The 17,050-nt window shown below is 43.1% G+C and overlaps 2 protein-coding genes across 2 annotated transcripts; one reads left to right on the top strand and one right to left on the bottom strand.

Moving 5' to 3' along the window:
- The first annotated feature begins 1,124 nt into the window (after positions 1-1,124).
- stard14 (START domain containing 14) lies at positions 1,125-5,059 on the top strand. Its single transcript, XM_075481650.1, has 6 exons — positions 1,125-1,422; positions 1,556-1,703; positions 2,040-2,143; positions 2,258-2,375; positions 2,482-2,534; positions 3,767-5,059. Exons 1-6 carry the CDS (start codon positions 1,249-1,251, stop codon positions 3,971-3,973), a joined length of 804 nt encoding a protein of 267 aa, XP_075337765.1. The 5' UTR covers positions 1,125-1,248; the 3' UTR covers positions 3,974-5,059.
- A 494-nt stretch (positions 5,060-5,553) lies between these two features.
- On the bottom strand, positions 5,554-15,405 carry pdzd11 (PDZ domain containing 11). Its single transcript, XM_075481651.1, has 6 exons — positions 15,361-15,405; positions 14,820-14,926; positions 9,714-9,854; positions 9,533-9,631; positions 7,409-7,469; positions 5,554-6,796 (listed from the first exon to the last, which is right to left on the bottom strand). The coding sequence occupies exons 2-6, from the start codon at positions 14,910-14,912 to the stop codon at positions 6,762-6,764; spliced, it is 429 nt and encodes a 142-aa protein (XP_075337766.1). The 5' UTR covers positions 14,913-14,926; positions 15,361-15,405; the 3' UTR covers positions 5,554-6,761.
- Positions 15,406-17,050: the final 1,645 nt, after the last annotated feature.

The following is a 17,050-nucleotide window of genomic DNA, read 5'->3' as shown; positions in this document are numbered from 1 at the left end:
TTCAAAGCATCGAAAAACCTGAACAAAATGAAGACTCGACAACATTTAGACAGAGTCTGTGGCTCAGTGAAGGATGTGCCCTGAATTTCAGAAACCTACAGCCTTTAGATCCTGTTTCATTTGCAGAGGATATGGCCTGATTTAAGTTCATTTAAGTTATGTCTGTAACAAGTATGAAGACACTAGAATTTACTTTAATGGCTGGACAATAAAAAGCGTTATTCTGTGTGAGACGATTGCATGTTGAGTCCTTGGGTGTCTGGTGCCTGGACGTGGCAGTATGTTCTTTGGGTCTCATGGATTGTGGGGTGAGGTCTCTGGATTGGGCTTGCTTCTCACACATCCCATCACACTGATATGTGGGGAGTGCTGAGGCCAGCCAGGTGCTTTGAGCCATTCTTAAGCAGTGTTTGCCCGGCTCACTGCTGTCGTGCCAAGTGAGGCTGCTGCTGCTGCTGTTGCTGTTGTAGTGATGTAGGGTAGTGATGTTGGCACGTGATCAAGAAAGGCAGCAGAGCATTGCACTGAAACAAGATGAGCAGTTTCACTGGGTTTTAATGTTATGGCCGACGCAACAGAGATGCTTGGGAGAAATGAAACATTCCCACGGGTATCAAATATTCCTTTTTGTCTGTAGCTGCCTCTTGGTTATCTTCGCTTGGATTGTATTTTGTTATGCATCTGTAGATACCCAAGTAGCTGCGATACTTACCAATATTACAGCCGCCTTCTGATAAGTTTGATGTTATCGGAACTTATTTAAGAGTCCATGTGAGACTATAGGTCAGGTGTGGACGAGAATAAATTCAGATTTACTATGATTATAAGAAACATTGCGACAGAGTAATTCTCACCCACCCTAAGCCTCCCACAGTCTTCATCCTTCTACTCCCCCCCCCCCCCCCTGGTTTCAGTCACGACCAGCGGAGGTGAAACAACAGTGACTTGACCATTTTGGTCCCTTGTAACAGGGCGGGGCCAATTTATTTTTATTTTTTTTCTCACCTGCACTCACACCTGGATGCCGGAAGGGCTGATACGTCAGCGGGAGAGGCGTTTGTTTGAAGGAATGGCTCAGGAATCCAACGCAAAAAAATCCTGCTCGACTTGATTGGTGATCTCCGCGCTTATATTTGTCTCTCCGGTGGTGCACATCCACAGAAGCCCTGAATCTCACCGACGCGGAGGTTCCACCTGGAAAATAATCTAAACAAATAAATAAAAACACCAGCTGGACAGAACTCAGACATGTCACAGCGGGCGAGTATTTTACCGGGCGAGGCGGCCTTTGCAGACTTCAGAAGGCAGTGTTTAGCGACGGAGAACTGGCAAAACAAATATGACAGAAGCGACATGCAAGTTTGGGTCGAGGTTCAAACGGCAAACAAGGGGAATTATGCGCCTAAAATCCACAAAATCAAGGTAAGCTCATTCCAACTTTAACTCCACGTTGCTGTCCAGAAAACTATTAACTTTTGAAGGTTGTCACGCTTAACTGTGGGTTGTCCTCCTGTTTGGGTAACCCTTTGCCCGCGTGCGTGTTTGTGCGTTTCAGTGCAGAATGACAATCAAAGATGTGTCAGCTGCTACCATGTACGACGTCATCCACGACGGCCAGTACAGGAAGAGATGGGACCCCACCATGTTGGAGAGCTTTGACATTGCCCGGCTCTCTGACAATGCTGATGTGGGCTACTACTCATGTGAGTTACGCTCCTTCACATGTTCCTTCTGCGGGTTTGGGGCCCGTCAGAAGCCCTGCTGCTCCGGTGTAGGCCTGGCTCTGATAGACCTTTAATTCAGCAACGTCAGCATTATATTCTTCATCATCAAGCTATTCTTTCTGCAATCACTCCCTTAAACCGTTTTCTTTCTCCTGAGTGAATCTTTGTATTGTAACCTCTGAGCTCTTGAGTCTGCCTCTCTTGACTGATGCAGCCCTCAGGGATGTAGAGTGGCCTCTGTGCATTTATTGTCATAACATTAAAAAAGCAGAACTGATGGAGATTGTTGTGTTTTTTTTTTTTTTTGTCCTGCAGGGTTATGTCCTAAGCCAATAAAGAACAGAGACGTTGTGACTCTGCGCTCGTGGCAGGTGGCGGATGATGAGTACAGTATCATAAACTTCTCGGTCAAACACCCGGTACGCCCGCCTCATCCGAACACTTGGCTGCACATGGCAGCCGCTGACTCTGTTAAACTGTATTTTTAGGGTTTTTTTTCTCTAATTGTTCTGCATCTGTTGGCTCCATAACAGAAATACCCTGCACACAGCCATCTTGTGAGAGCTATTTCCATCCTGACTGGCTACTTCATCAAGTCCACAGGACCAAACAGCTGCACTTTCACCTACCTCTCACAAGCCGACCCCAAAGGTGAGAGCACACACGACCCGACATTTTCCTTCTGTTGACTTCTTTTAATTCAGAATTCTTACTTGAAACATTTGGAAAAGTTTTTAAAAGTGTTCTCTTCCTTTAGGCTCTCTTCCGAAGTGGGTGGTGAACAAATCATCGCAGGTTCTCGCTCCTCGGGTATGTATGTTTGAACCAACTCTGTTCATTGACTGTGTATTTGGCTCCTGTGCACAGCAGAGGGGAAAGTGGTCAGGTTAATTATGCATAAGAACTAGAGTGTCGGCGTCTCGGAATTTAAAATGTGTACAGCAGGTGTGTTCATATGAGAGGGGAGAGGGGAGAGGGGGGTTTCATGTGTCTGAAAGGACAATGGTGGCCATAGAAACGCATCTAAAGGGCCTGCCCAGGTAAGTGCTGCTGCTGACAAAGGAGAATCTCAGCTTGAGCTGTTGGTGGTTCTCCTGGCAGAACTCGTTCCCCAGGTTTCATATCTTGCATAAATTGAAACTATTTCGTTTATTTGTGTGTGAGAAACTGCCATTCGGTTACTAATGCCTTGAACTAAACACTGCGCTTCCTTGCTAGTAAAAACAGTGACTCATAGACAATGGTCTTTAAAAAAGAACCAAAAGTTTGGTATAAAAGACAGGAATATATATATATATATATATATATATGAATGAATAGGATACTATTTCCACCATGCTGCTGTGCTTATTATAAAGGTTATCTATGATCATTTTAGTAACTCAGAATCTTTAAGTAAAGCAGATTTGTAGGGCGTTTACAGGTCTGCTTCCTCTAATTTGTGTTCGGTTGCCTCTGACCTTTCTGTCCATTAAGCTGTTTTAATCATCTCTAATCCACTAATTTGATGGCTTCTTTGTTGCCTTTTCAACATGCCAAAAAATTCCCGCGTATGGTAGTACGTGTGCAGGGCTCGGGTGGAAACAAGTTTTTCTTTGATAGTTGAATGATAACAATTGATCAATGGTCATTGGTTATTGGCTGCTCATTTTTAACTACATAAATCCCAGTTTGTGCATCTGGATGAAAACAATTGGAGATCCTTTTGAATGTTGCAGCCACAAGGAATAGTGGGATAGAATTATCTACTTTTTTTTCTCCCACAATTTATGGCCCAGAGTTTCCTGTTGTAACGGAGATGATAAAAGACTTACTTAAGCTGTGGCAAGATTACTCGGAGTATTGTGTTTATCTTCCAGGTATACAGGGTCAGAGAGCTCTTTTTTTTCTCACAGTCAGTGTAGCTCATGAATACTTTCCATTCAGTCTAATCTGTCGGCATTTTGTCACTCTATTTTTATCTTCAGCTTTGTTGACTGATAGCGAAGGCGTGTTCTAATCCTCAATGCCAGCTCTCTGATAATCGTCCCTTGTCTTTCCAGGTAATGAAGAGTGTCCACAAGGCGGGACAGAACTATCCGGAGTGGAAACGGCAGAACGCTCCCAGCCACAAGCCCTGGCTCTACCCAGAGCAGAACACCCTGCCCATGATGGACCCCACCGAACTGTCAATACAGAGAGCGGACTCGCTCGAAAACTTGGACGAAAGCTCCAAGTTGGACGTTCAGGACAGCGAGGACAGCAGCTAAACCGCTTAGAAGGGATGGGAGGAAAGGTGGCCAAAGGGGGCTGTATACATATTAAAAAAACAAACAAAAAAAACCCCAAAAAACTACAGACTCTGAAAAGACTTTGAGACTTCCGGCTCTCTGTGATTTCCACCTAATCCTCACATTTTCCCAAACCGGTGTGCCTTCTTGGATGAGCAAGAGCATGAAGTGTTTACGGCTGTCTTAACGGGACAGAAATGAGCACAGAAGATGCCATTCACCTCAGTCCATCTTAAACTAAGCTTTTGTGCAGGGTTAGAGGTGGCGGGGTTTTAATGCGACACTGTTGAAGCATTACACTCATAATGGATCGAGCACGGGGGGATTTTTAGTCACGGCTGCGTAAAACACACATTCACAGAGCCAAAAGTCGAAGGAGATTAAGCCAAGCTGTCCACTAGTGGTTTACCTTAAGTGTCTGTGGAGGGAAAATGACTAAGCATTGAAATCCTGTTCAACTCTTACTTTTGAAAACATATCTGAAGCTGCTGAAACTCAGACACTTAAAATAATTCCTGTTTTTGTTCATTCGTTTCTATTGTCAGTTACGCTGTTAAACACTTTTTGGGTTTTTTTGAGCTTTAATCTTGAAACAAGTTTCCAATATATTATATTGTGTAAGGAGAAGTTAATTTGTTACTCATATGAAGAGATGAACGTTGCTGTATCTCTGCTTTCAACGTTTAAATCAGAGGACTGTTTGAAGGTTTTGCCGCATTAACGTAGAAGTTGTTCAACCGAAGTAAATGTAAAGCTACTAAAGTGCTAGATTCTAATTGGCTCACAAGGAGGGGAATCAATGTGACCATCTCAGTAGGTTGTATTAACATGTATGATGTACATAGCAAGACTGTGTTTTGTCGAGTATCACCTGACCTTGAACGATTGGAATGGCCATAAAAGGTAGATTTCATTGTATTTATTTATTACTATAAGCTGATGAAGTTATGACAAACAGGCGCTGGAATGAAGCCCTGCAGGCTGACTTTTTTTTTTTTTTTTGAAGATATTGCCCAGTTTTGAACTTTTTCAAATAAACCCCATGAGGTGAACATGCTTTAGGAATCGCTGTCCCACGACTGCATTCTTCTGTGACATTCGGCCTCAGTAGAAACCAACCGTAACTCAGGGGAACGAGTTGGACGGCTTATACCAGAGCAAACCAGTCGCCGTCCGGCTCCTGTGCAGGTTCCATCAATACACAAAGATAACTAGAGTTCAAGCTCTTACTTTGGAATTCTTGTCTTTTCAGTGTCGTGCTGCGCTTATGAAAAATGTTGCAGATCACTGAAAGAAAACTTCCACACATAACAAACCATAAAACACAGAGCCTAAGCGCCACTCACTGACATGAAATCGCATTGAACGTGGACATGGCAAACGCGCTTCAGCTACAACCCCTCATAGACATTTATCTATATATCCCATTTGTAAAGCCTTGATTTTGATCATTTTGGCCTAGGATGGGTTCCGGTTTTGGTTATTTTAAGCTCGTTCGTCCCGTCTACGATAACCGTGGAAACAAGAGAGAGCTAACCGAATGAAACACCAGGGAACCCTTTCTTTCTTACACTTTATTTGCAGGTGTTAAACATACACGAGTGCACTTTAAATCAGCAGAAAAACAGTGGCATCCAAAAGTAAAAAAAACATTTTTTTATTCATTTTCTTTGCAAATGTTCCTGCGTAAGCAGACGAAGGTCGAAACGCTGAAAGCACCGAACCAGAGGAAATACTGCATCAGTTCTGCAAATTAGAACCTAAACATGGTTGAAAAGCTCAAGACACATCAGCTCCGTCATATAAATGACAGCCCATTTATAGATGGTGGTCTGGATATGAGAGTATAGCAACATGTGGTTATCTTCGCTCATCTGCTTATGTGAATGGGAGAAAACGGCGTGATCATGCAGGAATTCAGGCTAAACTAAGCAAATAGTTTGCATGAGCGTGGTGGGTGTTTTCTTTTTTCCACCCAAACTTTTTCAGAGGAGAGGCACACTTTGCAAACCTCGAAGTCTCTGCTGCACACCGATGAAACGCCTCATTATAACCTTCGCCACTCTATGATTTGTGCGGTGCACTTGAACGGCACGCTGCACGTCATACCTCTTCACCGTTTGGCACCTCAAACAACAGGTTTAAAGCAGCGACAGAAGCATCGTGTGAAGAACAGCACGTACAAAACAAAATGTACCGGACAACCTTGAATCTTTGAGAGCAATCTCTGAAATGAATATTTACACAATTCATCAGTTCGTGCACAATTACAAATGTTTGTTAAATAGTTAAAAATTCATGTACAACAGTAATATTTAAAAAAGAAAATTGCCAGAAGTCCTGCACCATTATTTGTTCTTACAGTATATGAGACAACAATGTCTTTGTACTCAATGTGTCAGTGTGTAGTAAAATATTAATCTACTTTAGTATCAGTGTCAAATGTGCAAAACGCACGAGTTCTAATCAGAAGTCCACAGCGGACACAAGCGATCAAAGGTTATTGTTAAGTGTGTTTACAAAATGTCTCGAGTCGAGGCTCTGCTCACACATTTTTAAAAATGCAAAGAAGCTACAAAACTAACTAAAACCAGAAGTGTAGAGCAGAGTACATTTCTTGTCCTCACTGGGAGGACTTTGAATGAGGGCGTTAGTCATACATCTGTCATCTTGAAGCTGAGACAGAATGAAAGCCAGAGTCTGTGGGAGGAAGGTAATGACGTCCAGTGAAGAGTCTGTTCGGATATCTTTGCCTCTCTTCTGCCACCTAGTGTACAGTTCTCTCCTTTTGCCTTTGGTAGTCTGTCAGAGGAACCGAGAACACCCGTTATTGTAAAGAAAATAGATATCACATCAAATGTTGAAAGCCAGACAGTTTAATGTTTCAAGTAAATATTAGCCTCATCTCTCATTTGATGGCTGCAAAATGTCTCATCAAATTTTTGGACTTGGGGCCATGTTTCCCCCGCTGTGTAGCATCCCCTCTTCTGTTAACAAGAGTCTGTAAACCTCTGCGAACTGAAGAGATTTGCTCGAGAGACGTCGTCCCATTCTCTGCTGATATAAGATTTCAGGTCTTCTTTGTCGTATTTTATATTTCATGATGTTTTCAGGTGGTGAAAGATTAGGTTAGCAGGTGGACTTTTTTTTTACTGCTGAGCTATGCTGTTGTAGTACACTACAAAACTACTGTCAAAGCTTTTTAATCTGTGATAATAGTATTTTTTTTTTAAAGTTCCAGTACAGGTACCTTTTTAGAAAGCAGTATAAGTAAAGAAGAACCTTAAAATTTGACTCAATATTGCAAATTCTGTATCAAAACAAGGCAATATTGACTTCTCTAGTTGTCAAAAGTACCGACTCTGTACGCAAAATCCAAAGACTCCTGAAACGATTTAGTAAACCGAGACTTACTGTAAGGAAAGAAGCGAACCCTCATCAGGATTTCTCGAGCCGTCTTCAGAATCTCTACGGCCTGGAGAGGAAGACAAGCGTCTTAGTTGCACCGCCACAACACACAGCTGCACAACTGAGCAACATTTATCGATATGAATGGAAATCTAAAATCCTTAAACATAACAACTCATTTTACACCAAAGTCTGCAAGTATGGCTGATATAAAACTGTCTGACAACAGGCCAGAATGATTACATACAGTTGCATGTGGAAATACTGGAAAATGTTTGTTACTTTAGTTTCACCAAAACAATATTGAAGTTACAGTTGCGCAATTAAGAAGATAAAGAAGATTCTCCGCTTGAGTTAAAAAAGGTTTTCACGTCCCAGTTGAAGGAGGTGTTCAGAAATTCGAGCTATTAGGCGAAACCGTCTTCCTCCTGGGCTCCAGAGTAAACTGGACGAATGACTTAAAAGCTGCTTTGTGGATGGGTGTGTGGGATCCAATCCTTTGTAATCTCTTTACTGTTTAAGCAGCTATAAGGTGTGGAGTCCAAGTGTGATATTTGCGTTTAAAAGCAGAAACGTGAATCTTCAACATGCGGTCGAAGGAGATCTCAACTGACGCAGGTCACCTCTGGGCTGCCAAAGCAAAATTAATCCATCGGCTTGCAGGTGCACATTATTCACTATGAGACGCAAAGCATTCAGAAGAAAACAAACATCTTTAAAAGGCAAAAGCAGCTCTGAAACATATTTCCTGAGAAAGATGAAACTAAGATCGACTAAGCTGGACGAGAACGCCAGAACACATAGATTTTCTGTAAAACAAATGGAGGCAGCGAAACGGCATGGGCCAAAACATGGCCAGCAGTGACCCTTGATGACCGGCTTTTACAACAGAAGCAACCGGATGAGTTCTGAAGTGTGAGGGAACGTGCTGTCTGCTCAGATTCAAAAGATTGGACGAAGTGGACCCAAAGTCCACTGGAAAGCAACCCAGGAGCTTTTCTCAGGTAGAGAAGAGCTTCCGCTTGCTTGGGGACAAAACTACAGGCAGAGAGACCCACAAACAATCAAACAACTGTAGAAATCTCCTGCGAAGGCCGGGCAAAGATTAACAGGCAACCCATCCTTCGGTGGAGTCCTCGGATTCCAGACTTCAGCGGGTTTAACCCTCCAAAAAGACTTTTGAGAGAGTATACCAGCATCTTAACATTTGTGTTGATGCGAAAGCTGATGCAGAAATATCCTTTTTCTTAAATGTGTAAACATTTATTTTGCCTTTTTTTTTTTTTTTTTTTTTTTTTTTTAAATTGGAAATAAGAAAAGAGGAAACCTAAATTTGTCCCTTCTGGGAAACCCGAAGTAGTGTCTTTTATAATGTATTCTAATTAGCAAGTTCTGTGCCATCTGTACAAGACGTATCCCAAAACACACGCACTGCATGCGATGAAACAGGTAACGAGACTGAATTTGTACTTGAACTACAATAATGCTGTCAGTGTCACACGGCCCGCGACACTGTGGCTGTGTTCGAAACCGCATACTTCTCCTACTACTCCTACTACCTTTTTGAGTTAGTATGCGAGTTTGAGTAAGCGAGAAGTTCCCGGATGCATACTAGATTCGCCGAAATGTTGGGTATGCATCATGAGGTTACTACTCATACTCAAACTACCCAAGATGCAACGTAACGTGACGTCGCAGATCATCATTTCCTGTTCAAAACAAAAGCACCAATTGTATCTTAATGGCTTTCCCTATGATAAAAGACAAAGGGTATTTGCGTTGCTCACTACGGCTAGCTTTAGTAGCGCCGAATTTGTCGGAACAAAATTGGAAATAGCCGGTATTTTGTCAGATTTTCAACACGTTGGTGATCTAAACAACTACTTTCTCGCCTGTAAAGTTTACAGAGTTTAGAGCTTAAGCGAAATCAGCTTCAGGCCGGCTGATTTTGGCTCGGGCAGGAGCGAAATGCATTATGGGTAAATGCTCTGCATACTGTCTGATCGATGAGTATGCAGTATGCAGTATGGAAGTATGCAGTTTGCAAGTATGTAGTATGTAGTTTCGAGCACAGCCTGTGTTGAATAAACACTTTTGGGACCTCAGCCTGAGGGTACTCCTCCGACTTACTCTCGAGTGCTCGATGTCTTGAAAATCCACGTCGTTTACAGAGAGAACCTGGTCTCCCTCCTGCAGCCCTGCTCTGTGGGCATCTGAATCGGGTACCACCTGCAGGCACAGCGCACACATGCACAAGTGAAGAACAAATGTAGAAAAACAGACAGACAAAACACCAGTGCCACATGCACACCTTGGATATGAAGATTCCCAACTGTGACGCCTTGCCCCCACGGATGTTGAAGCCCAGCTGGGCTCCTGGAGGTTTCTTCAACACAATGGCACGAGGCAGGAACTGGGTGAGCTCGTTGTTGTAGTCAGGGTGATGAACGCGCTAAAAATGAACAACGAAAAGATGAACAGCTAATAACGTACAACCAGAGCTGTGGGACAGCTTGTATAAGATTCCATCTAACAAGAGCAAGCAATCTTAGAAGGCACATCATCACATATCTGAGGACTGGAAACATATTCAGACCCATGTATTTAGTAAAAAATTGAGCCTAAAAGTTAATTCCGTTTTTGTGTGCGTGTGTTTCTCTGGTGTTGATAAACTCCTTGACCAGATGAGAAATAGTCTACACTGAGATATCCACACAAATTATAAAGATGGGGCTGGGCGTGTGTGGTATGTGGGATAATGATAACATATTATCCTCCATCAACTACCTTGAGGATGAAGCTGGAGGCCCTTTTCAATTCAAATCTCTCACAATAAAAGTCAATCTTTTAGTTTCCAAGGCTTCTTCAACTTAACGGTGATTGGCATTCGTTTCCAGCCCTCCTCAGCCGCTTCACATCTGTGTCCTAATATGTCAAACAGATATCTGGTGTGTGTGTGTGTTATCTGCCACTTTCTCCTCTCAAACCTGGAGTCAAAAGAACCACCACTTTTATTATGGTTTTTCCAACAGATAACAGTGAGAATATAGAGGGGTTGATGGCCACTATACAATGCCCTTATCGTGTAGTTATTAGCTGCTCACTGGTGTGAACTGTAAACCTGAACAGGTTTGTGCAAGTAAAGCAGTTTTTCAGCTTCCCACATGAGAAACCTGCACAGAAATGTTTGTTTTGATTTAAAAATCCCTTAACTCCGTGACCTGTTCTCTAAGTGCAGAATTAGAACCCCAGAATGTTCCACAGTTCTAATATATCCGCTGCGGCCCCCTGTGACATCCCACAGAACACCTACATGTACAGAATACGGAGCCCGTTGCAGTCAGATCCTTACCAGACCGCTACAGAGCAACACGTGTGTTTCAGTAGTTTGTGAAAGCCACTTTAACTAACTTCAACATTGTTGATATACAACTTGCAGACATCGATTGCATCTCTCAATTTTGAATGAAGATGATGCCCTTCGGTGACAATGACGATGATGTGAGTACAACCAACTGTTCGATGCTCCCCCTTAACTAGCTCTGAATTAATGACGAGTTATGTCCTCTGATAAGTATGTGAACTGTGTGGTAGTTTGATGAGCGTGTTGGTGTGACAGACACACTGTGCTCATCTGGGGAAGCATGCAAAAATCACTGTTTTAAACATACTGGGACTCTCCACCCAGCAACAACCCATCCAAAGTCCTCCTGATCCCCCGGCCTTCTATAAGCAAAGGCTTGGATCAGCTGCCTGCAGACGGAGGCTCAAACCACTCTCAGTCGTGTCAACTTTGACACGGGAAACCGAAGACAGGATGTGGATCGAGATTCAGCAGAACTGATTTACAAGATGAAGACATGGAGGAGCTTGAACTTCTCAGAAAGAGTGTCAGCCTCTCACATTCTGTCAGCTCAGCATACACCCTTATGCTCTGTGGATGCTGAAACTCCGAAAGAGCTGCGGGCCATCCCACTTATCTGTAGCCCTGATAAGATGCCCCTCATTCCCTCACCCTGTGATCCATCACCGCGGCCGCCACCGCCCAAAATAAGAGCATCCCGAATCCCTGTGTTGATTGCGAAACCCACTGGAGAAGGTAAGTTCTTCTGTAGATAAACTCATGAGTCCAAAACTGACTAAAGTCAATGTTTACATTCTCAATGCTGAGCTTCAATCGACCTACTCCACGTGTTGGAGATAAAGCCTTTCACTTCAGTACAAGCTGAAATCCAGGCTGGCAAAATACCTTATTAAAAACATACATGAATGTAATTCTGTTTAAAACTACACATTTTCATAGAGCTTAAATGAAAGTCCATATAACAATGACCATGTTACTTCCCTGAAAGCTGAAATAAAGGCGGTCGAGGAGAGACAGAAGCGCCTAAAGCGCAATTCGGTCGCCCCTTTGCCACAACGTCCTGAGGCCCCTGAAAAGAACCCTGCGGTGGCAGCAATCAGTCTAGCTCCACCTTTAAAACCCAGCCCACTTACAAAGAAAGCAACTCAGGACACAACAGTGCAGTCAAGAAAGATGACAATAAGGAGGATGAAAAGGGTCTTAACGCTCAAGGTAGCAGAAATTAAAGATCCGGAGAAACTGCAGCCGCTGATTAATCCAGCAGCGAGTCTGTCTCAGTGCTTCACTGCAAAAGGCAGCCAGAAAGTAAAGGGGGAGCTGAGAACCGCCATGAATACAGAGACTTTAAAAAAAGTTTATCAAAGTCGAAGTGTCCTTGGGCAAAACACTGAACCCCCAACGTTGGCCACCACCGCTTCCATCCCCTGTAAAATTCCCCCCCGACTCCTGTTGGTTCTCTGTGATTGATTTATCAAATGCATTTTTCACATTTTGCACGTTTTGTCCGAAGAGGGCAAATCTCTGTCTAAAAAAACATACTGATGCAATTCAATCTGCACCCAGACCCGCTACTGCAAAGCAACTCCTCTCCTTCTTGGGCCTTTGTTCTTACTGTCGTGCCTTCGTGCCAAATTACTCTGCTCGCGAACGTCCACTTCATGTCCTCACTCATTCCACACGCAGCAGTTCTGTTCTGCAGTGGACCCCCCAAGCTGAGGCTGCCTTTACGGACCTAAAGCAGGCCCTCATGTCTCCCCCCATTCTTGGTCTCCCTGACCCTTCCAGACCTTTCACTCAAACTGTTGATGAACATTCCAGTTGTATGATATCTGTTCTTTTGCAGAAGCATGGTGACCTCCTGCGACCTGTTGCCTACTTCTCCGGCAAACTTGACCCTGTGGCTGCAGGCCTTCCTACCTGCCTACGTGCCGTTGCCGCAGCTGAAAAGGCCGTTTTAGCCTCTCGTGATATAGTAGTGGGCTATGCCCCACTCACTCTTCTGGTTCCTCATGCGGTAACCCATATCTTACAAGAACATCGCACCTCTCACTTCTCTGTCTCTCGTTTCCTTCGTTATCACACCTGTTTGTTGGAAATGTCCAATTTGACTGTCAAGCGTTGTACTGGCCTCAATCCTGCTTCTCTTCTTCCTCTTCCCGATGACGGGACTCCCCATGACTATTCTGCGGAATTGGCTCTGACCTACACTCCCAGACCGGACCTGACTGACTCTCCCCTCCCAAATCCTGACCATGTTCTGTATGTTGACGGCTCTGCCTCCCGTGATTCCCATGGCACCAACAGGGCTGGCTATGCCGTATGTTCTGACCATGCCACACTCTCTTCTGGCTCTCTACCTTCCTCCTATTCGGCTCAGGCTGCTGAATTGGTCGCTCTAACTGAGGCTTGTTGCCTCTCTCGTGCTCTACGCGTCACTATTTACATTGATTCCAGGTATGCCTTTGGCGTCGTCCTTGACTTTGGCGCACTTTGGAAGCACCGCGGCTTCCTCAAATCAGATGGCAAACCTGTCCTTCATCATGATCTCATCGCTCAACTCCTTGACGCCATCCTTCTCCCATCTGAGGTTGCTGTTTGTAAATGTGCTGCTCATACTAACGCTACTGACTCTGTTTCTGCAGGAAATTCTCGAGCGGACCAGGCTGCCAAGACAGCTTCCTATCTCCCCCCACCTTCTCCCTTACCCTCGCTGCTCTCTGGTCCCTCCTCTCCTTTCACAGACCTCCCGGCCCTACAATCATTGGCTTCGCCCTTTGACAAGGCTGCCTGCCGCTCTGCTGGCGCTGTTTACTCATCCAATGGCTGGATTGGCCCTCATGGTAAACCCTGTCTTCCCTCTGCCTTGTTTCACCATTACGCCAAGTTGACACATGGGTTAGACCATGCACCATAAACAAAAACGTTGATCGTATTAATTACATACATTACAATGTCCAACGTCTGGCCAATTATACCAGAGATGGCCTTTAGCTTGTGTTGATCCAGTAGGATCAAAAGTAGGGAAATGTGAAAGAATTTATATACTTACGTTACAGGTAATCTTATATACCCATGTTACAGGCAATCTTATATTCGAGTGATGTGTGTTGTACCATACACTGAACTTTTGAACTGCCAGACACTGAACTTTAATTGCACTTTGTCTCTGCTTTGCAACAACATGATATTAATAGTATAATCTGCCCTGCAACTTGCAACCTGCGAACATCTGCGTCCTTATCTGTAATCATGCGTGGTATCATGCGTGGGATGCGCAGGCCTTACTGTGAGAAGATCCTGTTGATTTACGTTAAGCTACGTCATGCACCTCACGAGATCGCGCCAGACAGGAAATAACTCCTTTCTGTGTAACTTGTTTATACCACTGTATAAAAGCTTGGGTGACGCGCCGCAACGGCAGAGCTCTCCATGTTCTGTATGAGCATGTATTTCGAATAAATCAACTACCAGGGCACATAACGGACTTTGTTCATTTATTTGACTTAAGAAAGAAAGATTTTATTCCTCCACAAAAGCAACGTCTAACCTATGTGCTGAGTGTGAGTTAATAGGTGAGTGTGAGTCGTAGACTAGAAAGCTTGATACAAGTACAGCCCATTCACCATCTCATTCCCCCTCCTTCTCCACATCAAGCCCCGAATGACAAATCTCTATCGCATTTTTAGAAGTTTTTTAGCTCCATATTTGTCTAACAGTGTTTTACTGTAAGACTTTAATGTGGTTCCTATAGTCATTCTAATCTGTTGTTACGGGGCCTGACCAGCGATGAACAATGTGATCCAAACCATTTTCATACGTCAGTTTATTCATGAAGGCCGTGTACTCCACTCTACAGCAACTCACAGTGAAAACCAAAACTGGTATCAGTATTGTGACGGGAATAGTAGTTACAGCTCAAGGTGGCGATGACTAACGATGATGAAGACCTCGGGAAAAACAAGATTTTGTTGACCTTGAGTTTCCTTTGTACAATGTATCAAGGTCATAGACAGGTTTGAGCCGCGGACATGGCTGGTCTGAAATGTGCCATACCTCCTGTGGAGGTATCCATGCAGGTGGGTTCTCATAAGAAGGCAGGAATACCACCGGGAGCTGGTAATCATCATAAGGAATTTTTTGGTCCATTATGGATGAAACCCCTACAGAAATTGGATTAATATGTTAAAGTCAGTGCACCGCTTGTCACAAAGACAACAACGTACGATAAGGACTCCACACTACTGTAGCCTAACAATCTACCTCTAAATGACCGCATATCAACTGAACTACACCTTTTCAAACATTTTACTACATCACAGAAAGATAATAAAACGTAAATAATACTAAGTTAAATCAGTTAACAGAGATTAAATGCAGTGCTTATCGACAGTGAATATGAAAACAAACTAGATGCTAACTTCTCTACAACGGTTAAAGTGGCTAACTTCGAAACTAGCTCGCTTCGCTACCTTAACCGATTTTAAGTCAGGCATTCATTATCATCGTCATCTAGAGGATAAAAAGACGACAAGGCATAACAACTGGATTGAAAAACACAAAGTAGCTGGTATAAAGCAACAAAATTGTATCTCACCTGTCAGTCTGAGAGCTAGCAGCTAGCCCTTCTTCTACTTCTACTAAATGGAAATAAACACCTCAGAACGTACCACCGCCGCCTGCTGGCACGGAGTGATATATACTGACATTTTCTGGAATAAGAAACATCCAACTTGAATTCTCCATAACTAAACAGATATACTAAATCGTTTCTTTGTCCTTGTCCCCTCAGCCAAAGTCCAGTGTTTTTTGTTTATCAGTATTTTCATTTTCTCCACCCTCTCATTATCGGCAATGCCTACATGAGCTGAAACCCACATGAATGTCACCTGAGAACAATGTCTAACTACGCTGGCAATATCTCATTAATCAAGTTTTATCTGTGAACTGATGCACCTGATCTAATGCATTATAGCACAGACACACAATGACAACATATCGGCACATTTTTTGTGCCGATTTTTTATTATCACTTTATATAACAATAGTTAACCATTGTTCTGCACAAATTATCATTAATGGTATCTCAATTTGCACAACTGCATTGTTGCACTTTGCTGTACATATATTTTTATTTTTATTTTATTCTTATTCTTATTTTTACTGTCTGTACGCTGCAACTGCGAAGCAATTTCCCAGCTGGGATGAATAAAGTAGTTCTAGTCTATTCTATTCTATTCTATTCTATTCTATTCTATTCTATTCTATTATTTAGTTGCTTTCTCTTTAAATTGCTCTGCCAGCTAAAAACCCTCAGTGTGACAGACAGCGTACACATTTAGGAAGTTTGACATTTGCTCAACCAATTTAATTGTATGGGACAGGACAAGCACTGCTGAGCTAGGAGTGCTTATCTCTGGACCCCTTGAACCATCATTAGACTTGGACATATCCTGAATTTATACACTGTCAATATCTTGTTTTCTTTTGGCTCTTTATTTTCAATACATTCAAATGTGACATCTCAAGTGTCCAAATTGAGATTCAAGGCCATACTACAGTGGGTTTTATATCCTTGTCAAATATTCCCATGCGCCTTGCCACTCCATCCCCTGTCTGTCAAAAACTGGACTTCTGTGTTTTCTCTTATATCCTGCCTGTCCATAAAATCGGGGTTGTTTTTGACTGTCTTCGGGACCCGTCTGACTGACAGTAATTGTCAGTAATAAATGTAAACTGATACTGTGCCAAGTCTGCACCCTTCCATCTTTCAGTAACGACTTTAGCGAAAGAAAATCATCCATGATGTTCACACTTTGCTGAACTTTAAGAATCAGGTTTCAAGCCTCAGCATGTTTTTCACTGCAATTATGTGAAAAGAAAACCAGGGTTATATTTCTCCCCGCTCTCCTCTCACCTTATCCAATCGAGACAGTTAGCCTCAGTTGACGGCCTTCCCATCTGCTTTTGTTTTTCCTTGTCACTGTTACTAATCTTCATTTTCTAACCTATAAGTCTGTTCTCGTCACACCCGCAGATATTCAAAAAAGGAAATGTTGGAAGTGCTTCCTTTGCAACCAAAAATTCTGTCTGAGAGAGCCAGTTATTAAGCCTCACTAATAATGACCTGTCATGACTGATTGATAATGATTTAATAGTCCTTATTGTGCTTCTTTAGTTTCGCTTTTTTCATCATTTCTACATGTCCGGAGTTGATTCTTTGCCGTCTCTTAAATGTAAATGCTTGATCTGTTTGTTCCTGTGTACTCTAGTGGAACCTTTGCTGA

This window comes from Odontesthes bonariensis, chromosome 13 (assembly GCF_027942865.1).
Source record: "Odontesthes bonariensis isolate fOdoBon6 chromosome 13, fOdoBon6.hap1, whole genome shotgun sequence".
Lineage (NCBI taxonomy): Eukaryota > Metazoa > Chordata > Actinopteri > Atheriniformes > Atherinopsidae > Odontesthes > Odontesthes bonariensis.
The sequence above is the reverse complement of the archived record's forward strand: the minus strand, read 5'-3'. Positions and strand labels throughout refer to the sequence as shown.